The sequence below is a fragment of the Trichoderma camerunense genome, assembly GCF_050948025.1.
Source record: "Trichoderma camerunense strain CBS 138272 chromosome Unknown V8C40scaffold_1, whole genome shotgun sequence".
Lineage (NCBI taxonomy): Eukaryota > Fungi > Ascomycota > Sordariomycetes > Hypocreales > Hypocreaceae > Trichoderma > Trichoderma camerunense.
Genome location: NW_028145369.1, coordinates 2,722,746 through 2,749,136, shown reverse-complemented (window position 1 = coordinate 2,749,136; position 26,391 = coordinate 2,722,746). Strand labels below are relative to the sequence as shown.

The 26,391-nt window shown below is 52.0% G+C and overlaps 6 protein-coding genes across 6 annotated transcripts; 1 reads left to right on the top strand and 5 right to left on the bottom strand.

The window, feature by feature from the left end:
- Positions 1 to 971: 971 nt before the first annotated feature.
- Positions 972 to 4,454, top strand: V8C40DRAFT_260790 (uncharacterized protein; the record flags this gene model as incomplete). Its single annotated transcript, XM_083219180.1, has 2 exons — positions 972 to 1,260; positions 1,315 to 4,454. The coding sequence occupies 2 exons, from the start codon at positions 972 to 974 to the stop codon at positions 4,452 to 4,454; spliced, it is 3,429 nt and encodes a 1,142-aa protein (XP_083079503.1).
- A 413-nt stretch (positions 4,455 to 4,867) lies between these two features.
- V8C40DRAFT_279486 (uncharacterized protein) lies at positions 4,868 to 9,549 on the bottom strand. Its single transcript, XM_083221238.1, has 2 exons — positions 8,117 to 9,549; positions 4,868 to 8,059 (listed from the first exon to the last, which is right to left on the bottom strand). Exons 1-2 carry the CDS (start codon positions 9,509 to 9,511, stop codon positions 4,919 to 4,921), a joined length of 4,536 nt encoding a protein of 1,511 aa, XP_083079502.1. The 5' UTR covers positions 9,512 to 9,549; the 3' UTR covers positions 4,868 to 4,918.
- A 5,420-nt stretch (positions 9,550 to 14,969) lies between these two features.
- On the bottom strand, positions 14,970 to 15,692 carry V8C40DRAFT_230950 (uncharacterized protein). The gene has a single exon (XM_083212829.1). It carries the CDS (start codon positions 15,485 to 15,487, stop codon positions 15,014 to 15,016), a length of 474 nt encoding a protein of 157 aa, XP_083079501.1. The 5' UTR covers positions 15,488 to 15,692; the 3' UTR covers positions 14,970 to 15,013.
- A 16-nt stretch (positions 15,693 to 15,708) lies between these two features.
- On the bottom strand, positions 15,709 to 16,160 carry V8C40DRAFT_230948 (uncharacterized protein). The gene has a single exon (XM_083212828.1). The coding sequence runs from the start codon at positions 16,129 to 16,131 to the stop codon at positions 15,781 to 15,783; it is 351 nt and encodes a 116-aa protein (XP_083079500.1). The 5' UTR covers positions 16,132 to 16,160; the 3' UTR covers positions 15,709 to 15,780.
- Positions 16,161 to 18,192: 2,032 nt separating this feature from the next.
- On the bottom strand, positions 18,193 to 19,561 carry V8C40DRAFT_260788 (uncharacterized protein; the record flags this gene model as incomplete). Its single annotated transcript, XM_083219179.1, has 2 exons — positions 18,193 to 18,362; positions 19,483 to 19,561. The coding sequence occupies 2 exons, from the start codon at positions 19,559 to 19,561 to the stop codon at positions 18,193 to 18,195; spliced, it is 249 nt and encodes an 82-aa protein (XP_083079499.1).
- Positions 19,497 to 20,522, bottom strand: V8C40DRAFT_230945 (uncharacterized protein). The gene has a single exon (XM_083212827.1). It carries the CDS (start codon positions 19,844 to 19,846, stop codon positions 19,601 to 19,603), a length of 246 nt encoding a protein of 81 aa, XP_083079498.1. The 5' UTR covers positions 19,847 to 20,522; the 3' UTR covers positions 19,497 to 19,600.
- Between the last annotated feature and the right edge of the window lie 5,869 nt (positions 20,523 to 26,391).

Genomic DNA, 26,391 nt, shown 5'->3' with positions numbered 1-26,391 from the left:
GATGCGCCGCACGTGACTCTCCGCCCCCGGAAAGCTCCAAGCGCCAACCAAGCCCGGCGCGCTTGCATAGGCGCCAACCATCAGCCATCCTTGCATCTGCCAGTCTATTGGACGACAAGGGCTGAGTATGCAGTCAAGCGCCCGGCCACCAGATGCATCGTGAGCTGGAGATTGCGCGAGGACAGTGGGCGATGAGCAAAAGAAGGTTGTTTCCCGCTGACGAGAAACAGAAATCGGGAAATGGAGAAGCAGCGCAAAAAAAAGAGGGCGCGGGACATGGGTTCGTTGGACGTGCAGGACGACGGGCGGCTGTGATGGCGGTTTGATTTGATCTGCTTTTTTCCAGCGGATCGCGGGCCAAGATGCAGCTTCTTTTGGACAGGGAAGACGTTTTTGCTTTTGGGGCGGTGGCTGCTTTTTGGTTTGGCCGGCGCGTGTTTCTTGTTTCATGGAGATGGTAGTAGTTCTATCATGGACTCCCCCCGAAATTTGTTTTGTCTTCCCTCTTCCACGGCAGATCTCTCTCTTTCGTTCTACCAACAACTCTATTTTCTTTTTTATCTCTTTTTCTTTTTGTTGTCCGTCTCCTTTGTTATTTTCTTGTTCTCGTCTCCGGTTTTCGTTTCAGTTCGGTTTCCTTTTTGTACGACATACCTGTTTTAGAGCGAGAAACACACCTTCGTTATATTTCTATACTCTTTTCACTGTGTCGAGTCATGCTGAGATGCTGGTCGTCTCTTTCATAATACCGGGTCTTTCTTTAGGTCAGTTCCAACGGCTTTGTGAGGACGATATTATGTGCCACGATGGGGTTGTCGAATACCTGCACACGGAGAAGTTCAACAACAGGGTGTGCTCTGTGTTACTACAAATCGATTACTATGGAAGATGCCACGACCATAGTCCACACACACACGTGTATCGTTCTGATGCTAATTTCTGCTTGACTCCAATAGATGTTTTCTGATAGAATGTCTAGAAGGCTTCCTTCTTATATGCTACTGCTATTAATTACACTCATTTACACCGTGACAGCAGCGCCCCTGAATTCATCGGGAGACATTGATTCCTTCATTCCGAGCTGCGCGGCTCAGTGCTTCAACTCATTCCTTAATGTCAGCTATGCAGACCACCCGGCGAGAACATTGGCGGCGCTTTGCCCACGTATCGGAGCATATGGATTCACAATCGGAGAGGCGGCTGTTCAGTGTCTTGCTGTTGAGAGGGCGGCAGGCGCTTGTTCTAAGCAGGTTGCAAGCGGTAGGCTAGGAATCGCCGAGAGGGAATGAGATTTCAAGGCTAACAAAGGAATAGACGCGGTGATTGACAAAGCCTTTTTCATGTGTTATGGCCAGCCTGGTGCCGTCCAGCCTACTCACTCTGTCATCACAGCCACCCTAGCTGTGCCGCTGTTTGGCACGGGACCAATTACATTCCCACCGGAGACAAAGACGAGTCACAGGACCGGGATTCCTACAGCAATTCCAAGCCAGACGCTACCGTCTTCACTCTCTCTTCCAACGACTCTCGTTACAGATCCCACGTCATTCTCTAGCTCAAGACCTTCCAGGACTGGACCCACGAACAGACCTACTACCAAGCCTACAACCAAACCGTCGTCGACTTCACGCAGGTCATCGACGACGTCTCCTGCCGAGATCCTTACGACCGATCCTGTGGCTCCAACATTCACCGAGACCAGCACGTCCGCAACTGAGACTAGTACTACCACGAATGTTCCTGATGGAGTACTTGGTGGGCAAGGAGAAAAGAAGGCTTCAGTGTCCCTCAGCACAGGACAAGTAGCTGGAATTGCAATTGGATGTATCGTCGGCGTAGGGTTCATCGGGTTTGGCATTGCAGTTTTCTGCCGATGTCTTCGCAAGAGGAGGTCTCGATTCGGGAGAAAGATGAGAAAAGGAGGACGACCCCTGAGGGATTCGTGGAATTCTAATGCAGAAAAGGGCCCTCATGGTGGTGGAGGCACAGACTCTTGGATCGCGAACCAGCTTCGAGCGCCCCTCGATCCAGGCCCTATGCCCGGTCCGACAAAGTCGTGGTATAATAGAGCGAGCTGGAGGCCCAGTGCAATTGGGTTGGCAATATCGCCTGCTAACACAAGAGATGTAACTCGGCAAACGACACCGACTTCTGCGAGGCCTTTATCCAAGCTTCTTCCAGCCAAACCCGTTATGAATCAGGGACCTCCGAGATTAGAGGTATCGCTGCCTAGTCGAGATGGAGACTCCCATTTCGGTGCTGCAGCAATAATGGGAGCGGCAGCGGCCGGTGCAGCATCAGGGGCGATAATGAGTGGCGCAATCGCCGCGTCCTCATCACCAAAGCCTGCGGCTCAACCAAAGGCGCAACCTTTCATGAAGCCCATGGTACGACCTGCGATGCGTCAACCAGCAATGCCCGAGCCATCTGTTCGACCGCGGAATCTTACCCCTCCAGGCAAGCCTCAGTCGCCTTCGCCGTTGAAGCTCATCATCCCCAAGACAGGAAACCTTAAGCCGTTTGTTCCTGTCGTTACCAGACACGATAGCTCAATTACCGCAATTACCAGACACGATAGCTCAACCACGGAGTTTGAAGAAGATGGTAGGTCGTCGCTTTCACCAGGTGGCCAGATTTGGAGGCTACCTTCGGCCGACCCACACAAGGCGGCCCCTTACTATGTTGCGGACAGAAGTGGTAACTGGAGGCTTGGTGACCCGGCACGAGCTCAAGAGATTGCAGAACTTGAGGCATCTATCAGCCCATTGACCGCCGCTCCCAAGTCTGCGGCGCCCAAATTGGTCGCTGGTCTGGGACTGGCTACTGGTGCTGCTGGTGCTTTGGCACTTGTAAAAGCTGCAAGCCAGCGAAGGGATAACAGAGCAGGCGAGGCGTCCAAGGCTGCTGAAGAAACCAGACAGGGTGCTCTGGGCATCACCATGCCACCCGAGCAGACTATCAGAGCCGTCGAGCCATCGCTTTCTTCAGATGAAGAGATCCAGGAGCAGGACCTGCAGCCATATGCCCCGCGACCCCTTTTCTCCAACAATGGTAATAACAACAACTACCCCCGTCGTTCGTTAACCAACCGCCGGTCTTCGACGCGATCATTGACTCGTCCCCGAATCACGTCTACTGATAGTGGCATAACGACTATTTCAACCTCTACGGATGACACTGATTTGAGATCCCCTCCTCCGTTGGAGCAGCCAAGTAATCTCTCGCCCGTGGTTGAGTCCCCGCGGTCTCTACGGCCCAGAAGGGGTCAGTCACCAACTCAATACCCCAAGATTCCAGCTAGCCTGGGTGCCGTAATGCCTTACTCAGGGAATTCGAGCTCTGATGCGGCTGCTGCTAAGAACGTAACTGTTGCCACGGGATATGCTAAGCCTACTGCCATGGGTGATCGTCCTGCGCAGCCAAGCCCGAGCTTTGGAGCACCACTTGCTGCCGGCACCATGTCGTCGGCGGATGGAAACATGCCAAAGAACCAAGGGAAGAAGTTTATGGGGCCTCGTGCTATGGAATCCCCTGGTGCCATCAGAACCGGCTCCCCCATGATGCGAGGAGAAGGTTCGGCGTTTAGACCGGACGAGAGATACTACCAGGGCCCGCGCAATCAAGCACCTCAGCAAGCTGGTCCAGCCTCCCAGCCAGGCTCCTCTTCACGGCCTTATCCCCCTCCGCAACAGCAACAACAGCAGCAGCAGTATCCTGCGCAAACCCACCAAAGGCGGCCGTCCAACAACAGCTCCATCCCCTATCGCCTCCCTCCCCACCCAACCGCCTACAGGCCCAACATCGACTCTTCCGGCTACCCATATCAGACTCGCCTCCCAGAGTACAACAACCAGGGCCCTTCAACATACAACCTTCCCCATCCTCCCCAGCCAAATAGATACCCACATCACCACCCGCGCAACCATCAGCCCCCCTTTGTCCAGCAGCCCGCCGCCCGACCAGTTTCGCAGCATCTACAGCAGCTTCAGCAGATACAGCAAAGGCAGCAACAGCCAAGCCAACGACCCCAACAGCCGCAGCCTCAACCTCAGCCTCAACAGCAACAACAACAAAGGCGGCCACAGCAGCAAAACCTCCACCTCCAACCCCTCGCTCCATCATACTACCCAGACGCCCTCCCCCCAACGGGCCTCCTCACTGGCAACTCCATGGCAACAACAACAAGCGCTCACTCCGCCGACTCTCAGGCCTCGTCCCTCCTCGCCAAACGCCTCGGCACCTCCCGCGCCGCCAACATGGCCATCCCCGTGCCCCCTCCCAGCGGCAAGTCTTCCTCCGCCCAGAGCAAGTGGCTCCGCCAGGGCGCCGACCTCTCATCACCGAGGATGCCGCCTCCGCCGCAGGAGCCCACCGAGTTGCCTGCAACGCCGGTGTGGAAGCCTCGGCTTACTCCTACCAGGCGTGGAGATGACTTGTTCTTGATTGCTCAGTGAGCGATGGTTTTGCCTTTGAACGTTGTATGATGTTTGTGGATGGAAGAGAGATCTCCTGTTTAGATATATTAAAAGGAGACATGGTGACGACTGGGCTCATGTGATGTTTTCTGTTTTCTCTATTTCCTTTCTGTTATCTGACAATTACCCCCCCTGTTATGCTTATTATGACGTCTGATTAAAAGAGTACACGTCTGTTTACTTTTAGCTAATATTTCCTTTCTACACATCAAGCATCATGTACATTAAAAATCACAGCGCAAGGAGGACTAGACACGTCAACTATAGCGACTTACAGTGTCATATAGCTTTTTTTTTTTTTTTTTTTTTAGGTTGTTTTATTAAAAGAGGGAGCAATGCGCAATGTATATTACGAGCGGTTATTTTAGGTATTTCATGTTTCAAACATCTTTGCCTCCTCACTTTTGCTTTCCAAACCAACCCCGTCGCTACCAACAAGAACTTCAACGGTTCCTTCGATGATCATCCAAGCCCTCATTCTCCTCTGTAACCGTCTGACTCATGACGCATTCTCTCTCGACGAAGCGCTTCAGGGATGGCCTTGACCCAGATGCCTGATTTCCCAAGTTTGTCATCTCAATGTCCCGTGCCGAATCGCTGGTCTCATCCGAAGGCCGCAGACGCCTTGAGTTCCTCTTCTTTACGCTCCCCAGACCGAAAAAGTCTTCCACGTCACTCTGGATATCGCTGAGTTTGTCATCCAGCGCCTCCAGCCCCTGATTCCACGCGGCTTGATTCAGATGGGCATTTTCGTCGACCAGTTTATTCTTCTTGCGGATCTCCTGCCACCTCGATTTGCTTCCAAGTTCAAAGACATTCATTCTTCTCAGTTTGCCAATGGGGTTTCCAAGCATAGCAGGTCGCCATGCCTTTTCTTCCTCTATCACGGCCTGGTGATCATCAGGCATAGAGGCACGCCGTATAGTTGATCTCCGACGAGCCTCGATCAACCGATCCATTTCCGCCATCTTGGAATTTGGTACGATTTGGACATTTGTAAATCGAGCCAAGATTAACAGCAGCATGATGGTGAGAATGAACAGAATACCCGCCACGACTCCGGTAGCTACCTGCTGACCTAGTGTCCTGGTGACCAGACCGCCAAGGGCACTGGCACCCGCAGCAAAGATGAATGCCAGAGTATGAATGGCTGCAAAGCCAGCAGTCACTCTCGGGAATGAAGAGTAGTTTGTTCGTTTTTCAGCCTTGCCCGACTTGCTGCGTTGACGCCCTGTCATTCCGGGTGAAAGATCAGAAGTATCAAAACACTCCATCACCAGGCCATTGCATTCTGCAATAGCGAGGCATGACAAGAGTCCTATGCAAAATGCAAAAATCGTTGGTACACCAATATGCATTGGTGGTCCGGACGATACTGAGGCATAGCAGACCCCTCCCAACGGCAGCATAATAGTAAAGATAGTACGCCGAACAAGATGAGATGACCACGCAATCTTTCTTTCCATCGTCGCCTTGTTTGAGTCGAGCTGTGCTTGGCGGGATCTTGAAAAGAAGCTGGCTTTTTGAAAGGGAATCGCCAGGATGGCCCCAAGAGCGACGCTTCCAACGAGCAAACCCACGTTGGGAGATCGAAGTTTGTAAAATTTGGATGCCAGCGATCCTAGTAATACAATGGTCAAAACCACTTGTGCGTAGATCCATGCCGCGTAGACGGCGAGGATCAGGAAGCCAGGCTGGCGAAGCATTTCTAATGTTAGGAGAATGCCGTGATAGACCTCCTGCCCCCACCACTTGGGACCAGTCTTGACCCTGTGCATCATAACCTCGCCTCGGGCTACGCGGCGTGAAATATCACCCCCAGTTCTCACTTCCGCTACCGATCGTCTGAAAGCAGATCGGCGGACCTCGGGACAGAGGACATTGAGAATAAGTACAGCAGCAATCATGATGATGCTGATATAAAATCCCCAGGTTGGTGGGTACTTGTCAATGACACAGGCACCAACGAGGAAACCGATACCGAGAGATCCAATCCAACACCATGTCCAAATACCCAACCAAACTCCCATGCCACCACCATGCCGCCTTGCGTCATAGTGATCAACAACTTCTCCATGAGGGTTTGTGCTCATGAGCGAAGCACCGAATAAATCCATCAGTATAGAGTGGAAATTCATACTGGCAAAACCAAGTGAGCCTCCCATAAGCGTTCGCGATGCGAGGAGCATGGCTCTCCATGTCCCTGTGTTGGTCAGCCTCTGTGTATTGACTGCGAGGGCTTGAGGGAATAGAAGAGGCATGGCAAGGACAAGGCTTGTCATGATGTATGGCTTCCGCCCGTGTAGCAGGGGAAGTGGCCACAGGAAGAAGGTTGGAATCGCCAAACCCAGGAAGCAACCCGTGTTGCCGTGAACGGTAGCATGAGACTGGTCGATGATGTAGTACTGAATAGAAGGAACCAAACCTGCGTAAATGCCTAAAATCATACCGATCAAGGCAGTGCTGATACAAGCCACCGTTGCGACGAACCTCTTGCGGACTGGTGACCAGTCTCTGGCAGTTGGTTGTCGTTTGCGTGACTTGGCCAAGCTGAACCCTTGTGCGCCCCGTAGGCTTACATGGGATCGACGACGGAGACTGATACCACGGTCGGTGTATGTTCGGCGACCAGCAACTTCGCGATTGGGAGCATCCTCGCCAGACTCGTGTGAAGCATGTCTTGCGTGGGAACCCCTTGGTGCTGATTTGCTTTGACGTGGTTTGCTTTGCGAGGCGGTAACATCCTTTGTTCCTCTTGTTAGGTCGCTGTATGGTTTCTTGCGATTCAACTTGGGCGTTCTGTTTGAGGTTTTGCGAGAGCCCGGCGCGGCATAGCTTCCCCCATTGATGCTGGATCTTCTCCTCGGAACACTGAAGGATGCCTCAGCCGCAGTCTGAGGGGGCGTTTCCTTCTGTATAGGGAATTCTTTAGCAGTCGCATCATTACGCTCACTGGAGTAACTCTGCAGATATTCATTCAGTCGTGGACGCTCAGGGGCACCGGTATATGTATCTGCATGTTGGTATGGCGGCCTCGCCTGTTGACTCTCGTGTTGGATTTCAACGCCATTGAATTTACTCGAACTCTCGTGGGTGCGGCGACCTGATGTGTCATCATCCTGAGAGGCCCCGTCTTGACCACCAGGGACACTGTGACAGCGAGCGTGCAAAGTGACGCACGGCTGGTGAATTTTGGGACATGAAGGAGTGTCGGGGCGTTGCACCACCTCAGAGGCTAGCGCGATAGCCTCATTCATGAGTTTTTCAAGATCATTGACGGCACGCTGAAACAACAATGGATCGATCTTGGGCTCAGATCTTCCAGATTGCGACGATAAGCCCGTCATACGGCGGGATGGGAGAGCGTTTGATAAAGCTGCCTCTGACTGCCGCCGTTGCGATGCCGAAGAAGGCCTTCTCATCTTGCTCCTTGGGGGTAATTCTGTAAACTTGGAGGTATAAGTCTCTGGATACTTGAGAATTTCGCGTAGCCACTGGGCAGTACGCTTATAATCCAAAGTCGAGCCAAGAGAGTGCGTTCGCGCGGATGAGCCTTCGGATGCCTGTCTCTGCAACTTTCCGTCCTAAGAGTGAAGAGATTGACCCGATTCCCTCTGGAAATATGACTTGTCCTGAGCAACCGTAGAACCAGCGGCTTCTTGAACGGTCCTGGCCTTGAATGTCGAAGAACGGCTTTCGTGCCCGCTTGATGAGGGCCCGCTTGATGAGGGCCCGCTTGATGAGGGCTCATTTGTGAACATGGGGCGAATTTTGGAAACAGGGATAGGAGAGTAGATGTGGCGATGCTGAGGATCAGCAACTTGCCTGCCTTCGTCCGGGATTTCGCCTCTGATGACTTGTTGCTCAACCTCATTCCGAAATTGCAGTCCTTTAACGCTATACGACGGCATTGTGTCAAACTCTCTCATAGTTCTTTTCGGCAAGTGTCTGTCCGGGTTGGCGTTGTCGAGAAATGAACCATCTTCCGTAAGTGCACGTCGCCCAGTCTCAGTGTTTATGGGAGAGAACTGAGTTGTTTCAACAAGATGGTGGGCCATGTTTCTATCATCTGCCGCTCCGGAATATGGGCTGACTTTTGATTTGTGACTGTGATGATGATAGTCATCCTTTTGAGGAGGTAACTCAGGCCCGAAGGCACGGAGCTTTGAAGTTGGAGACGACAACCTCTGATCATCTTCCCCTTGGTTATCACCATCACGCCGTTTATCTCTCGAGATAGCAGCATCTAAGTCATCAATGTCACTTGGTACAGTTGCAGTGTTGTCAGCCAGAGGGTCGAATGGCTGAGCTTTGTTGGCAGAGTGACTATAATCTAAGCCACGCTGGTCTCCCAAGAGCACAGGGGAATATGTAGGGTAGTATGAGAAAGCAGGGCGAACCTTGACGGCTATGCTGTGACCCTTGTGCCGATGGACTGGCACTGTCACTTCGGTGACTGAAAGATCCCCACTGGACAGCACGCGGTGCATCTCACCGCTCATCATGGATTCATTGGATACTGGGGATGATGGCTGTGTTGACGAGATAAAACTCTGAGATCCTGGTGATTGGATCTCATTGTCGCAGAAATCGGCACCGTCCAGCAATCCAGGGTGGTGTACTTGAGCATGTGTATCGCCTCTGTGCAGAGGGGTGTTGGTACACCCTCGGTCGACGAGCCGTATTGGGGACGAGTAGGCCATCTTTTCTGAAAGATGGACAGGGGAGATTTGCCGGGGAAGCGCGGCTGCATTTCTGACAGCGGAAGAGTCTCGATTCTCAAGCTCTGACCTGGAGGACTGGGAGGGCGTTTTGAGTGGGGGAGATCTGCTGACGACTGGCGGTGCGGGCAAGTCTCTGTCAACAAGGACAGGGTCGCTGGTCGAGGGCTTTGACAAATGGTGTCTGGATGCAGCAGCTCTGGTGGCGGAGAAACCGGTATCTTCAGTTGCCGTGTGTTCTTTGTCAGGCCTGAGAGTAGTGAGAGAGGGGCGGCAGCTTGGTGCCGGTGTCTGATCGAAGTCCCCGGCCTCCATGTCAGTCTGATGATGGAGACGGGGCTGCTAGGCCTGGGTGCTGTGGGACAACGTCAAGAGCATTGCCACCTGGCCGGTTCTACCCCGTGCTTGCAGGACATACACAGGTTGGTCGAGAGGCGTGTATCGAGTATGCAGGAGTGTCGAGTGAAAAGGGGCTTTGACGGGGGGCTACTCCAAAGGTCGGGTCGGTTCCGACGGGCCTCAAACCGTTGGTCAAAGTCGCTATCTATAAGTAAGCGGGAAAAATGCTGGCTAGAACAAGTGCCGGAGGAAGAGGCCCTGGGGGCCTTTCGGCATAAGAGGGCAGGCGAAGCTGTGAAACCATGAAGTCTCCGAGCGTGCGAGTGGCATGAATGCTCTGCGTCTAAAAATACAGCTCAAGATAGCACAGGGATGAGGAGATAGGGATATCGTGGCAAGGAGAGGATAATAATGAGGTCGGTGATGGAGGGAATTCTGTGGTGAGGCTGAGTTTCCCACCGCCTGTCAAAATCAGCTATTGTTTTTGTTGCCGTCGATGACAGCTTGGCAACGACCGGCGAGTGTTGGGACGCGCCTTCCCCCAGAGTCCTTGGTTTAGAATTACAAGTACTCCGTACCTTGCCTATAACTTCATTTGGAAGTGTGTGATGGTGCTGTACGAGTACGAATGTACATATTCTCCGACTCCGTGCATCTCCCTCTACTATTGCCAAGGCAAAAGATACCTATCTCTGTCACTCTCCTTATCTATTTCTTCTTTGGGCACAGATGAAGGAGTCGGAACCCGGAAACAAACTGTACATAGCCAGTCAGCTGCTAGCTGATTCAGGCATACACACGGGAGAAGATGGTAGGGGACAAAAGGGGCGCCTCATAATCGAGGCGGCAGAAGCAGAGTAGCAGTGATGCGGGTCTTCATTAAAGGGCGCATCAATACTGCGAGATGCTTGGTGAAAGTCGCCTCACTAGGAGCACATGAATCATAATATGCCCGCTTTGGGTAAACATACTGTAAGCATACCGAGTATCCGTACGAATTAGAGTTGGACATGGATAGAGGCAAACTAGACGTGGCAAATATCAGTGGACAGCTTAGAAACCCCCAACGACTCAAGTATCAGTCCCCAATTTACGGTAACTGCTCAACTTGTTGAACTTATTTGCCCCTAAGCATCCTTGGGGAAACCGGGCAAGGCACCAAAGACCAGAGCTGGGTGATTCCAAACAACTAGAACGCTATACCACTCTATCCACTAGACCTTTGTTGCATTTAGGCTACATGCTTTTGATGTGTCGTTGAAATTGCAACCCGGCAAGTGTTTCTCCCAGGGGGAACTCATTCATCCATCCCCTTATTGGTTGAGCACACTGGAAGGATACGTCGGTTCTCTCAGAGTCTCTATTGAGAGCTTTCACAACCTTGGGAGACAAATACAGTAAAATTTGATCACAAAGCTCATCTACCGGTTCAATATGTGTGCACGTCCCTGCAAACGCAACCACTCGGTATTACCGGCCAGGCTCTTGAAACTGACCGAAGCCCATTCACTCACCTTAGTTCTACCTCGGTATGTCCCCTGGATGCTGTAACGTTGAGCTCCTTCTGACATCTCCTTTACATTACCTTACCCATTAACGCTACCTAGTAGTTGCTCAAAGTTCCCTTCGGCCCCTACCTTTATCCCTGCAATGCCCTGTCGGCCTTCGCTCATATCCGGTTGTTTTATTTCAAGTACGAGTCCTTCAACACCTGCATCTACGCCCTGCTTCGAGCAGGAGCCATCTCAACAAAAATTCAGTCGGCGCTGTTCTTGTGTGTCACAGCTGCTGCGCACACGCCCGTACAAGTTGGTAGGGCCGAGACATGTACCTATACCTGCCTACCTGTACTCCCGTATATTGACATCCAGATGCAGTCAGGTAGCACCACCAGTCATCCATCAGCCTTATCCTTATTAACGGGTTGACACATTCTGCAAGGCCGTGCAGCTTTGTGTAGCGAGCGCCTCACGCAACGCTGCACACTTCAGCTGAAATCCCCAGCGAAAAACAGGACACGCCCCTCCATCCAACGCTTCCGCCCTCCGCGATCCTTCCCCTCGTATTGTCTGTTACGATACGACCAAGATCGGTGCTACACCATCACGGCCAAGGGACTTTGCTCTCTCCTCCATCGTCCTTTTGGGCATCATCATCGTGTTGTCTTTTTTTAGCCATGCCAGTCTTACGTGAAGGGTGGAAAAATAACGAGAATGTGGCTTTTGGGGGTCGCTCGGCGAAATGGGAGAGGAAGACGGTCCATGGGGAAAAAAGGGTTGCCGGGCATCGCACAAAACACCCTAATGCCGATCATTTTCTGACCTCCAGCAGCAGTTCGCCAGGCACCAGAGCCCTCCCAACCAGCTCCATCCGAATCGAGACACTTGTGCCGCCTTTCCCCCCCTCCCTCTCAGCATGCAGCCCGCGATCCTCCCGGGGCAGCGCTGCCGAATGCTGCCACCTCGGTACGTACTTGTAAGCTGCGTGAAGATACAGTATGCATCCCAAAGCGAGCAAAAAAAAGAGAGGCAAGAGTCGAGAATATTCCTTTCGAGGCATGACTAACTGCCCGCAATGACTCCAACAGTCCTACGCCCTGCTTGTGTGCGGAATACCGCGGGTTTCTGCCTAGACCACCAGGCTCCAAAGGCCAATGTCCTGTCATGAATGACGACGAGATGAACCGGTGACTACCTATTAGCTAAGCCTCTTCTTGGCCGAGGGTAGGACCTCGGGTACGTATTCCGTGAACCGGTTTGAGACATCGTGATGCGCAAAGGATTCCCGGTGAGAGTCCTAAGCCTTAGGAATTAAGGTGCACGGAAAGAAGGGTCGCCGGACAAGCATGGAGGCGAGTGACTTGGCCGCATGTGCCGCTGCCTGCACTCCGTAAGGTATACTGGCAATTACGATACTACCACGCGACCGCTTGGAAGTTGCCGCGCAGTGGGCATTTGCTTTCCGCGAAGAGCCTCACACGACAGGCAGCCTTACAAGGGGGCACCCGTTCGTCGGTGGTACCCTGTACAAGGATTGTTCGCGCAGTGTTGCCTTGAATACCACCAAAGCAGGTGCCCAACCTCGGGTATCTGCTACCTACCAGGTCCGTCGGGGGCATGGATGTTTGTTTCTACGAGGAACAAGCAAACCCCAGCAGAACGGGGAAAAAAGACCCCCAGCATTTCTGCAAGGTTCCCCGTCCCCGGTTCCCAAGCCAAGGCACTCCGGTCATGTGTGTGCGGGCATCAGCCCAGTGGGTTACCCGTTTCGGCTCAGCCCACCAAAAGCTGTTGAGTTAAGTTAGCCGCAGCTCAGTCATTGTCATGTCCACCAAAAAGCATAGCATAGCGAACCCGCGTTTCAAACTACTCGTCCCATCAGATAAAATTAGGACCAGGCTAAAACCAACGTTGCCTTGCTTGGGCAAAACAGGCGCGCCCGCGCATACGGCGCATCTTGTCATCATCATCTCGCCCCCGTTCCGTTCGATCGCCCGCGCCAAGGCGCCTAGCACAGACGCGCCTGTCAAAGTCCGCCCTGGCCCTTCGTACAAAGTTGCTTTTTTGTGCGACTGGGAAGGGGGAGAAAAAAAGGGCCGGCCAGCTGTTGCAACCTCCATGTCTGCCATCTCATGTACAAGCATCATCCCATCATGCATCTCCCATGCGTGTCTTGCAACCCCCCTCCCCTCCCTCCCTCCCTCCCAGCTGGGCTGCCAAAAGAGCCAAATCTCACGCCTACCCTCCCTATCCCAGCTCCCCGGAACCAATCAAGCAAATTCGTAGCGCACCGCAACAAATGAGCAATGAGCGGCCCCCTCCCCTTTCGATCCTGTGTCGAAGCAAAGTACACATAAGACGGGAGGTAACAATTTCCTATTTGGGCCCTGCTCTCATCTCTGAATCGCATCCATCCCGCCCGACTTGGGTAGGCATGAATTAGCATCACCCGCAGCGCGGAAAATTAAAACATGCAGCGATTTGATTGAATATTAGACGCGAGAAGCAGGGCCGACTGCCGCAAGTGTCAGATGAAAAAGATTTCTAAATAAAGAAACTTGATTCAATTTCCACACGAATAAGCTCTTTTTCGTCCCACCCCTTTTCTGCTTAGCATGCCACGTTTTTTGTTCTTTTCTGTCTTGCGTCTTTCTTTCTTTCCTTCAATCCCGTCAAGCGCGCAGCCGCCCCTTCCCTCTTCTTTTTTGCGTTTTAAACCCCCCCCGGCCCAACCACGCGCCACGCCTCGCCCGATTAGGCAAAACCCCTCGCCGAGTTCGGTTCGGCAGCAAAGCCACCAGAAATGTTTCTCTAAATATAGCTCACCCAGCTCCAGCCTCAGCTTTTCCCGCTTTGTCTCATTGTTTTGTCTTTTTGTCTTTTGCTGTCAACCAAACCACACACTCACACAAAATGAGAAACAAGGTTAAGTACCTAATAATCCAAGCATACTGCGCCCCCGACACATCCAACCGCTCGGTCAGTGCTGACTTCATCACTCATCCCGAAACCTAAGTACATTTTCAAGGATTAATTCAAACACCCCTTCAAATAATCATTGATTGTAATATAATGCGTAGTAGTATTAGTCGTAGTAGTAGTTCGTTTTGGCAACGCAATTCCGTCCTCTTTCCGCTTGCCACATCGCGGATTATCCCACGCTCTTTTAGCGGCGAACGGGCGTACGATAGCGGCGGCCCCCCTCCATCTCGCTTAAACGCAAAAGGTTGGCTGAGATTTGGACAAACGGCCGGGCAACTTTTTTTTTTTTTTTTTTTCTCATCTTACACTCCCCCAAGAAAGATACAGAAGGGAAACAAAAAGAACCCACCATAGTACGAGTAATACTGTAGTTCCCACTCCACCCCCTCTCTGTAACGGGAAACTCGACTGAACAGGGAATTTACTAGAGAAGAAAGAGAGAGAAATTAGTAGCAAAAAAGGGTTGTGAGACAGACAAGACTCAAAAGGAAGTGAAATTACATGGTGTAGCGGGGCGGTTGGCGGGCATCACATCTAGGCCATATCCCTGTAATATGTAATCTAGTTGCGAGCAAAGCTTTGGTGGAGTGTTCTATCCAGACAATGGAGAAAAAAGATTTCAAATTGGGTGTAGCAACTATGCCGCTGCGGCATTCGGTCACGATTTTATTAAGCATGTGAAGAATTGGAAAGAAAGATCGGCTTTCTAATACGGGACTTTCGGTATACAATAGCCCGTTAGAGCTTGAACGCCGAAGCCGCCCCATCGAAACCCATATACTAGGTGATAGTTCGGAGTCCATGTTTCAAAGAGAAAGCGAAACAAGAAGAAAGAGAAAGAAAATGCACAACAAATCACAAATAAATACATGAAATAATTATCAAAAGACTTTTTGTTCTATTGATTGGCAGCATCCTGATGCTGGCTATGTATGACTAAGAGATGGGTGGTGCCGGCCACCGGTGTCACCGAGACATTGCGCCCAGCGCAACTCATCTAATCAACTGGTGATAGTACAACTAGGGAAAAGAGCAAGACAAAGTTGCTTGGAAAGAAATGCAAAACAACGAAACAAAAAGAGAAAAAAGAAGAAAAAAGAAAAACAATGGCTGTTGAGCAGAGATCATATCCGTCCACCGCAGTGCACGCGTGGCCAAAGGCCAAAAGCAGAGTCAATAAAAAAAGCAAGCCCAAATAAGACATTACCGAATGACAACGTATGCAACACCAGGCGCATGACGTGGTCCTTCTTGCACGAACAGAAGATCCCAAAGCCTGATATAATCCGTCCAAAAAAATATAAACCCAGATCCCAAACATGAAAAAAAAGCAAAAGAAGTAAAGGAAAGGGTAACAAAAGATGTAAACCAGAGTGGGCGAGATGAGGTAGTCTAATTGCCATGCCATGCCGTGTATTCCGAGGCCAATCCAGTTGGCCCAAAGACCCAAGAAAAGTGGACAATGTTTCATTCGGAGTTGCCTTGCGGCGATCCGAGAAGCAAAAAAAACAAAAAAGGAAAGAGATTGAAAAAGTAAAAAGCAAAAAAAGGAAGCAATCCGCTTGCCTGTGAGCAGCCGTATCTCTCATTATCGTACCCAAAGCCCCCCAATAAAAAACAGGACAAATGAAAGGTCCCAATCCCGGATGCTATGCAAAACGAAACTCAAAACAATGGAGAGGATCGCGATCGATCAGAAACAGGGTTATCGCAAGTCGTAGGTGAGAAAGTGATGTACTCGGCGCTTCATTTCGCATAAGTCGCTTATGGCCAAACCAAGATATGACGCCGGGAAAGAAGTGGAGTCATCGCTGTGGCGCATCGTAAAAATCGTCGGAACAGACTCCGATGAGGGAGAAAGGTCGTCATTGTCTCATTTTCCGTGTCTTCAGTAACGTCGTGATGTAGGTTGAGGAAGTGAGGAGAAGGGGACGGGGCGAGGAGGATGTTGACATGTCTGGTCAAGGTGAAGGTGAATTTGTGTGAGAGCGATTGGACGAGGCGCTTTGGCGTGCCTCGCGGACGAGCATGAGGAGAATGGACGACGGATTGGCAGAGTAGAGAAATGAGATCCAGTCGTCCAGCTCGAAGCGAAGCAGCCGCGGGAAGCGCCATGCCAGAGGGCCCGCTACCGAAGACAAAACCCATCATCGGTAGCTTTTGCGGCTGGAGTGGCCGCTACCGTAGCCCGAATCTGAGTAGGAAAAGTCGTGTGCGTGATGGGCACTATGGCCGGTGTGTGCACTGCAGGCATAACCGACGTAGATTGTGCGCTGCTCGATGTTGTGGCCTGGTCTTCCGTATGCCGCGCAGCGGTCAATGGCGTGTTGGTAGTAGAGGCATCGGCAAGCCGAGTAGAGCTCAACAAGTTGATAGCACATGATGATTCAAGTTGGTTTGGGAGCAGGGGAGTAGAATGTTGGTTGATGAATTGGAGATGGCTTCATGCGAAGGTGATGAGAAGGTGAAGCCGGCAGACGTCTCCGGGCCTGTATCGTGGGCCAACAAGTGTTGTGTTGTTGAAGTGTAGGGGTGTTGTCTATGTGTTGGTCGGGGAAGATGTGACTTTGTTTGTTTGCTTGGTAGTTGTTATGTGTTGGTGGGAGTTGATGCCTCGACAGAAAGCGGTTGGTCTCCAAGATGGCGGGATAGCTCTTTATAAGACGAGCAATGCTAAGGGAAAGGAGTAGGACAGATGAAAGAACAGACAAGGACCAAAATAGGAATAGGAAACTAGGCAAGGAAACCGATCTCTAAAGGAAACTGCCGGATGGCTATGGTAGGAGATGGGATTGTGACTGTGGATGTGGATGTAGGTAGGGTGAAGAGAGACGAGGCATCGCAGCCTTATAGCTCTGCATCGTAGCCTAGAGTCGACAACGAGCGGGAGCCGGGAGACAAGGTGACAAGGTCCAGGTACAAGAGTGATCGGTAGTGTACGGTAGAGCATTCTGGTACTAGGTAGGAGCATGTCCAGGACAGAGGCGTGTGCAGGACAAGGGCTCTGCTTGTACTGGATTGTCGACTCGAAAAAGGAACAGACAGGGCCGAGAGGCGTGCATGGGCTAGGATGGGAGCGGACAAGAGTGATACAAGCACGCCCCCACACTCAAGCCCATCGGACGCTTCTGGGGAGCAAGGGTCTACATGGGCCGGTCCCAAACCCTCGTCACTGGACCGCGTGGATTGCGGGAGGGCTGGCTGGTGGAGCGCGAGGCAAGGCGGACAAAACAAACGAAAGAAACAAGTCTGCAAGGTGCTTGTGCTGGTAAGCATTGGAGTGGGCAGCGAGCGAGCCATGCAGGACCCGGTCAGCACCGGAAACAGGGTTCTCGGGAGTACAATGAGTCGCGCTGCTACCCAGTAGAACAAACCAAGTACCGTGGCCCAGAAACACAGGTGCCAAAAAGGGACGGCATCTGCTGGGAGCTGGCGGGATTCGTGTTGTTCTGGCCCGTCGAGATGGAATGTTCTGTGCAGTCGAGTGGTGGTATCGGCAGAATGCAGCAGACTTGCAGACTGCATTGTGCAGAATGCAGTGCAGAAACGGGCTGCAAGGTGCAAGGCACCAGTGATGTGATGCCAACCCGGCGGATCAGCCAGTAGCGGACGAACCATGGCGCCCCGAAAGCGAACCCACGGAAGAGGGCGAGCCTTCAATCATCTTGACAGGTGACTGCAAAGGGCCATGGCTAGAGCACAACCTAAGGCGTCGTGGCTGCAAAATGGCTGGCAGGGTCCGCTGCGGAATAGGGAGTGTGGCGGTCCTCGGAGCAGTTCCCACCGGCGAGCATGTCTTGAAAGGGACGGGATTCAGAGAAGCAGACAGACGCTCAAGGCGCAGCATCCAAAGGCACTCGTATGAGTACAAGCAGCACTGTAAACAAACCACCAAGTTCTACTCGTGTGTATGCGTACTCGTATGGGGTGTCTTGAGCAGGCAAGGTTTAGCAGGTAGGACGGGCAGGGCTTCGAGGCCTCGAAGAGTCACCCAGCGCACGGGTCATTGGCCTTTGACTGGGGGCGTGGGAAGAGAAGCCCTTTGGGGGCCTCAAAGTTGACCTGCAGCAAGGCTGAACTGGGGGGGAGGGGGGAGGTGTGCGGCGTGTCAGCTCGCCGTGTGTCCAGTCCATGACTGCGTCGTTGCAAGTCGTACCTGTTCTGGAGATGTCGACACTATTGCCCGCTAGACGCTGCACACTGCAAGGGGCCACGAGCATCATCAGCATCATCAGCATCCTTGAGGTAACCGGCAGCGGCAGCGAACATCAGCATCACGGCGAGGACGGCGCGATGCGTTAGCCTTGGGGGTTTTTGCGCCAGCAGATGCAGACAAACGGCTCTTTCTGCATCGGGGCAAATTAGTCGAAAAGCGGACGGCGCGATATGAGGCAAAAGACAGCAGAGCATAGCAAGCAGAGAGTGTATTTTACCGTATTTGCATTTGAAATTCCAAATATGCGGCGAGCGTCTCGGTGTGGAATTGATGCAGCGAGTGGCGGACCGGCGGAAGAAGGGAACGGGGAGCCGACACAGTGGGGTTGGGGCTTCGGGAGCGCTGAGATGCTGCCTGAATGCCCTTTTGGCGCTGTGATGTCACGATTCCACACCAGCGGAATCGTTTCCAGTTGTTTGTCTGCTGCACAGCATCGCATCCATCACCTCATCAATAGTGCATCTATAGCCCTAGGGAATTCCGCTGTGGCAGTACGGGCACGGGGCCTTGAACGAACCGAGATCCTAGGAGTTGATTCCTTTTGGGATCGATATGCGCCATTCACGGTGGTTGTGATGTACAATGTGATATGCAAGCCGCAATCTAGGCGGTCCCGATTCCGCGGCCTGGCGATGTCCGATGTCCCCAGATAATGCCGAGGCAGGTACGGAGGATACGGGCAGATCATGAGATATTGAGAACTCAGGCAGTTCAGATCAACGTCAAACGCCGACGAGTACAATGTATAGTCCGACAAGGCTGGATACCTGCACAGGTAGTAAATACACTACTGCGGATCAATTAATTAGTAGAATACAGATATCTATGATTGTATTTACTACTGCAAAAGAATTCCAGATAGGTATGAGGCTTGCCTAAGCCCGGCCTCTGCTATCTCCTAACCTGTACACGCAATAATACGCTGCGCTGCGCCGATTACGACGATGCTTGAGTCGCTGGCTATACATTCACGTATGGAATGGAAGTAGCGCTGGAAACACGGAGCATTGCAGCTGCCGAGATTCCATCAATACCTCAACTAGTAGTATCGTACCTATCTTCTTGCCTGCACTAAATTGCCGAGTTACTGTAGGAGAAGGCGCGCGCCCTTCAAGGTTGGCTCCTTCTAGCTGGCTACTGTCCCTGGAAGGCACGCTTCACTATCACAACCACCCTTCCCAATCTGGTGTTAGGGACTCCGTAGTAGTTCTTTCTTCAGTATTAGCTGCCCAATTCTCACCCTCGCTTACCAACTTCATGGAATATCAGCTTCAGCTTCAGACTGGTCGATTTACGAGCCCTAATCCGGCCTGCGATGCTGTATGCCATGATATTTTTCTTCCCCAAACAGCACCATCTCTCAGCATCTTAATGACTTCCTGCGCCCTTTCCGTCAAGCCGGTCCCTACGATGGAATCGCGGCCCCGCCATGCGGCCGCAGTCGTCGGTCGTCAGCATCAGCAGACGGAGATGTGCTTCCCGTGCAGGCTCGTTTTGACCTTGCAAATCAGGCGGCAAATAGGAAGAAAAGAAATCGGCGAAAGAAACCCTGCGCCCAGGTTTGCCGTGAGACGTTTGATGCACTAGACGCCAGATGGAGTCGGAAAATCTCATCTCTCAATTACCACGGTCCCAAGCCGCCGCCTCTCTCCAGACCAGACCAGCCAGGTTTCTGTCCAGATGGGAGTGTCAGATGACGGCAGAATCGGATGCGCCAGGGCGCTAGGACGACCGTGGCTCTAAAGGCAGCACGTCATACTACCGCGATAATTCCCTGGGAACTGCTCTACGGACGATGATCTCTACTGTTCTCCTGGTGATGAAGGGATGCCGCGATGCGACCGAGTGACGCTCTGTGGTCAGCGCTCCTGAAGCTAATCGACAAGGAGGACTCAGTCGTAGAGCCTGAGAGCCGTACCCAGTACCTACTCATTTTACCCATCTGCTCGTTTCTACGCATTATGTGGGCAACATAGAGAGCGAGTGCGACGGTGCAGGGTACTCCATGCCCATCCATGCTCATACGATACGACCAACCACAAGAGCCGAGCGAAATGTGGATCACAAGCAGCGCAGAGCCACAAAAGCAGCCTGCCCTTCTCTTAAGTGCTGAGCCACAAGGGTCATCGTGGATTCAACAACGTTCCTGTTTCCCACATCTCACTCGGCTCCACGCAGGCTGTGACGAGGGAGTATTTCTGTAATGCCTCGTTAGCCGCCGTCACGGGGCGATGTAGCTATGATGCACTCAAATCATACTGATTGATCCGTCAGCATCGTCATCCATGGGCTTGCCAGGCGCATGGCAGTGTCCCTCCAGGTTGCACAGACCTTTCACCTCCCAGAACCGGAATTCTCCTTCCCAGCCAAAGGGCTGATTGATGTGCAGGCGCCTGTCGTATATCTCGCTTGTTTCTCAAGCTGTGACGATGCGAATCGGGCCATCGCAATTGTCATTGCACTTAAATCTTAGAGGGGGTCAATCAAGGAAGATCCACTTCCCGACTTGGACAAAGAGCCAGCCAAGTTGGTGGCCATCTGTCGATAAATGTCATGTTCCACATTGAATGCAGTGCCACGGCTGAGAAGCTTCTCTACATATTCTCTGCCCCGAGATGGGCTCTGCATGCATCCTAATTGGGACGAGGTGGAAGAACAAGCCTCAGCCTTACGGCCCATTTAGGCAATGAAATGCAGGATGCTGCGAGACACCAGGAGAAGGGGGAAACCCGCCGAGCGTATGTTCCAACAGGGTAGGCCATTGAGCCATGGAGCGCACATGTTTGGAGATGGGCGCCGTGGGGACTTGATGCTGCATGTCTCAAAATCCCGCTACGCGACTGGTCCTCTCGATTGCAGCATAGGTACGGAGCATGTTTTAGCCATTGCACTGCAGCAGGGCATGCAAAAAAAGCTACTCCGGAATTCTGTTGCTGCACAGCGGGTTGGAGCACGTTTTAGCCGGCAACCACTATTGCTTCAACTTGGGACCAAACGCATCTCTGCGTATCCCGTCCCGTCATGTCTCCATAGGCCACGAGGCGGCCTCACAAGGTGGCCGCGTCTGGCCCGACTTGGTCGTGTTCTTGTCCCGACTTGCTGTTCCCACGGCATGGTCTCCCCAGAGCTGCCACCAACAGGACCGTCCCGAGAAGTCGGCTGAGGACAGGCATCTGCGCCGAACAACACGCGGAGGCAGCCGGCATCCAAAATCTCACATGCTTCCCGTGCCCGGAAGGCCACCAGCCGAATTCTCACGTACCAATGATCGGACTCAATTACCTTGTACCTTATGCCGAGGCCCAGTCTAATTGGTAAAGGCTGCTTGCAAACAAGTTGGCGAGAAAAGCCTCGTTTTTTTGCGCCAATGATTGTACACCTCTAGAACTTGAGCATCCAAGGGTCCCTCGTACCACCCACAGATACTTACACCACCCCATGGACACCGGAGTACCTGCGCGTTAGTTTGTGGACACCACCACCACTACCATCTCCAACACGGCGATTCTCTGGCTGAGAATAGCACACACACACTCGCGGGTTATGCTGCCTTGTCTTAGACATGCAGTTTGGGGGCGGCGGGAGGCGATGATACGGTAACCCCAAGACTCATACATCGCACGTGAGGCATATGAGCAATTCGCCGTTTCGGTCACCTGCAAATGCGGCAAGCTTGGTAGGAAGGCTGCCAAGGTCAATCCTTTACGAAGCAAAGCGCTGCGAGCTCATCACAAAGTACCCTCCTGCGACAAACAGACAAGGCCATTACGCGGTACGCTCGAATGCCAAGTAATGCTACTGAAGAGCAACTTTGAGATCTATCGTATCACCGCTGACGGCGATCGTGCAACGGTCGCACGGATGACGAATTTGGCTTTGGATGATTGCCAGGGACCCCCGTAAGATTGATACCAAATATAGGAACCACACTAGATCGCCTGTTGGGCTAAACCCAAGGCCTTGGTATCACTACCCTCCCTTCCGTTTACTCTTCCACTTTGGCTCCTACCTTAATCTTTCCTACCCGTCCCAGTTTGCTGGGGCCTACCGTCTATTCGAAACGCACCTTTCCCTACGTGGTTTTCCATCTGATGCTCCCTCCGACGCCCTCAACACTGCCTGCTTGGAAGCGCCCTGGAAATCGGCACGGTCTAATGCTACTAGCAAGCAATATGGAGTAAAAATAGTTCTCTATCTGCTGGACAATGCGCCGATGGAAAAAAGAAATAGAGTTTGAGACTAAGTTGCTCAACCACAAGAAGGGGATGCTCATTCTGACCAGCGCTTGAGCAACTGACGTGAAGAGTGTTTCTATTCCTGGAGCAAATGATGCGGAGAAAGAGAGGAGGAGAAACAAGAAAGAAGAAGAAGACAATGGAGAAACCAAACAGCTCAACATCGGCACCGCGGATTCGTATCATGAGCTCGTGCTGCCTGCGTGTCCCCCCAAGTCCATCTTCATCTTTGCACTAAGATTTGTGGCATTCTAAAACATGTCTCGGGAGTGAATTAGGGTCGGCGGAGTGGAACCAGCCAGCCCGGATGAGCTGGGGCCCGATGGCTGTCAGCCCGCCCCAGGTCCAACCGTCAATGCCAGTGGTCAATCAAACCGGACGATGCTACGAGAGGATTAGCAGACGTTTAAGCGACAGACGCGCTTCCAGCTGTTCATTGGTGGGGAAGAGAGGGAGCTGAGGATCTAAACGGCCGAAGAACCCCAGAGAATCTCTCTCGTGAAGCAGTAGCTCGACCAAGGTCGGCCTCGGCGCAAACACCAACCGGGACCGGGCCGTCAATATGGAGCACAGGGCAGAGGGCGACCTGCCGAAACCGACGAGACCTAGGGTTTTATTTTGGCATTCCGAGTATCGATGCTTGCTTGATGCTTGATGCTTGATGCTTGATGCTCGGCATGTCACTGGCGAGCCGGGAGCTTCACCTGGGTGCTCACCGCCGCCCTCTCGGCCCATCACCTGGCTCAAGCAACCAAGCAAGCTGTACGCACCGGTCACCGTGACAAGGCCGATAAGGCCACCTCTCTGTCTTTGGCCTCACCTTGCAAGCCCAGCGCAGTAGTAGCGCAGATGACCTCATGGAGTCCATCACCCGTCGCTTGCAATATGTATCTATCGGTGACTAGCCCTGCTCCCCGAAGCTGTCCGCGCGTGACTTGTATCAACTGGCGCGGCGTCGTCATCTTGGCCAGTCTTTGGCTCCCCCTGTCGTGCTACCAGAGACAGGCGACCCCCCCAAACGTGCCTGCGTGCCTGCGTGCCTACGCGCTCAAGAGATTCTATCATGTTCTGTGCATTGCTCATTCTCGACACTTGCTGCACACGCCTCTCATGATTCAATCGTCCCTTTGACGAGAGCATTAGCGAGCATCAGCGGTGACTAGCAATCCGGTCGTTTCGACGCCCCATATTCGCTGCGCCTCTTCACTGTGGCTTGCTGGAAAAAGGGTCCGCTTTTGCTTCCCCCCGGTCGCCCGTCCATGTCCGCATCCGGTATCCGCCCCGGAGTTGCCGGGCACGCCAGCAAAGGACGGCGACGAAACAGAACGGCGAGATCGTCAAGTCGTTCGTGACGTCTGTCGCGGGCTCCGAAGCTTGCAAAGACACCAAATGACTCGATGATTCCAGCTGGCGGAGCGATTCCATGGCGCCATCTGTCGGAATCTACATCGACGGACTCATCAATCGCCACAATCCGCCAGATACGCAGACGGCGTTGCGGATTACGATACAATGGCTATGTTTCCAAAGGCATCAAACTCCGGCTCTGGCAGCGCTGTCCGGGCGGATCTTGCTTCCATGAGAAGAAACAGTTGTTCCCCGTAGTTGGTCGGCTAGGCAGCCGTGAGGTCCCCGCACCATCTTGGACGCTGACAATTATTCACGTCGGATTTCAGACAAAAGGCGGACAGATTCACGCATTGCATATTTGTAAACGATGATTACCTTATTTCCACCTTGCATAGTTTGTCAGCAATGTCCGATTGCCATCCCTTGCCCGGCAGCCTGATACTACTCCCGGCTCTCGACATCTGGAGTCAGTATCTACTGTTGGCTCTCGCGCCTGAAGCTGTGAAACGTGCAACTTCTGTGTGTCTTCATTCACACCCTGGCTGGTCTTCCCCTGCTGGTATAGCGAACAGCGACCCGCTATCCCGCATCATTGGATTTTCTTCGATACACCCCCCTTGCCTTTTCCTTCTCATCCCATGTCAATGCCCTAGCAGATCCATGGCTTTTTTAGGGGACGAATGAGCCTCATTCTCTCGCGAAAGATAGCCCCCGATTTGGCTTGGCCTGGTTTGCTTTATTTTGGTCGTCATGCTTGTGATGTTCACAATCAAGCGACCAAGTGCCGCTCTTACCAGCCGCGGCTCAGCTTCCGCAGCCCAGCATCGAGCAATGATCTCTGCAACGGTGGCGCATCAGTATATCGAGTCCAGGATGACGATTTTCTGGGATCCCTAGCTCCCGGCTTCGATCATTTTTTATTTTATTATATTCTTTTATTTTCTACTGACATTAATCCGGGCGCCTAATCTGACCAAACATGCAACGTCCTACACCCCCCCTCCCTCATGTTGTTTTACGCCTTGCACATCAACACTTGAAACAATGGCCATGTTCTATTATCTGCATACTTGATGCCATCTCCACCATCAAAGACTGACTCATTGAGGCTATCACCCAACAAGGCCATAACTTTACCAGGACTCTTTTTTTAAACTCTCGCTTCTCGTCGCCCAAATTGGCTTGCCGCCGCGCCGTCCCTCGAGCTAGATCGGCCATATACATGATGTATCCATAGCTTGTCTTACAAACAGCCGCGCTCACTAGCTTGGCGTCCTGCATGCAGTCTTAGAGCGAGCGAGGAGGCCTCAAACAGGCCTCAAACAGGCCATCTTGCATATTGCACTATCAAACAACTCTATCAGCTGCATTTCAGCTTGTTAGAGAATGCCCGCCTGACTTGGCAATTAGACGAGTTTACTCGCCGGTGCAGATTAGGCACGAACCCTCCAATTCCCCACCGTCGTACTTTTGTCATCTTAGGCTAAGCAATGCAACTCCATCATATAGTCTAGTTAGTTGGCATATGCACACGCACATTCCATCGTGGTGTTACATCTTATCACAAAACATGGCACATTATCACACATACACCCTCTTCCTTTCTTCTCTTCCCACTCTTTTACCCCTTGCTTTAGACTGATTCCCATTATTCTCGGCCCCGTCTCACAGGAAACCCCACCACCATGGGTTGTCGTATCATCGGATTGCTTCTCTCCTGTTCTAGGCTTCTTCTCCCGTCTTGGTTATAGTCCGTTGCGCACCGCTGATTGGCCTCTCTTTGCATGCAGGTAATATCCCAACAATCAAACCCAGAAGCAAAAGGAAAAATGAAAAGAGTCATGCGGTGAAAGTTTCGTGTTTGTCTTGTCCTATTAGCAGGCAACATTGTGTTCTCCTTGTTGAAACGACTATTACATACTTGGTTGCAGGAACGAAGACATGGGATTGGCTTACGGCGGGAGAAGGACCAATTTAAACCAAGAAGTCATTTTTTTCTCAAATTACTCATCTCCGTTGTATATAGTTGATTATTATCTACACTTTCGTCGTAGGGGCGAAGAGGTAGTTTGTTTGTCTCCCGCCCCCTTTCTATTCAGGGAGCCCGTGTAAACCAGGCAGTAGAACTACAAGACACTGAGAAAGAAGAAGTAAAGGAAATTGATGGCACGTTTCTTCGCGAATAAGAAACAACCCCCCCTTTTTCTTTTTTCTTCTTCTTTGTCTTTTTCTAGCGTTCTATGTAAATGTCATGAACCCCCATGCATAGCTTCGGAATGTAGTTGAGATCCGAATAGGTGAGTTATCGCACGCCAAATGAAAACAAATAAAAGGAAGAAAAGAAGAAAAATATAGTATCGAAATGGAATCGGCAAAAGGAAAAAAAAAAAACTCGCAATACAAAGAACAAAGACTGGTTTGGTTATCCCAGTCCAACATGTACCGGCTTTACGCCCCCATCCCCCTTTGCGTTGTTTCGTTTCGTCTTTGAAATCGGTTGTAAAAGGCCTTTCAAAACAGAGAGAGAGAGAAATAATAGCAAAAATAAAAATGGTAAAGAAGAGAAACACCTGC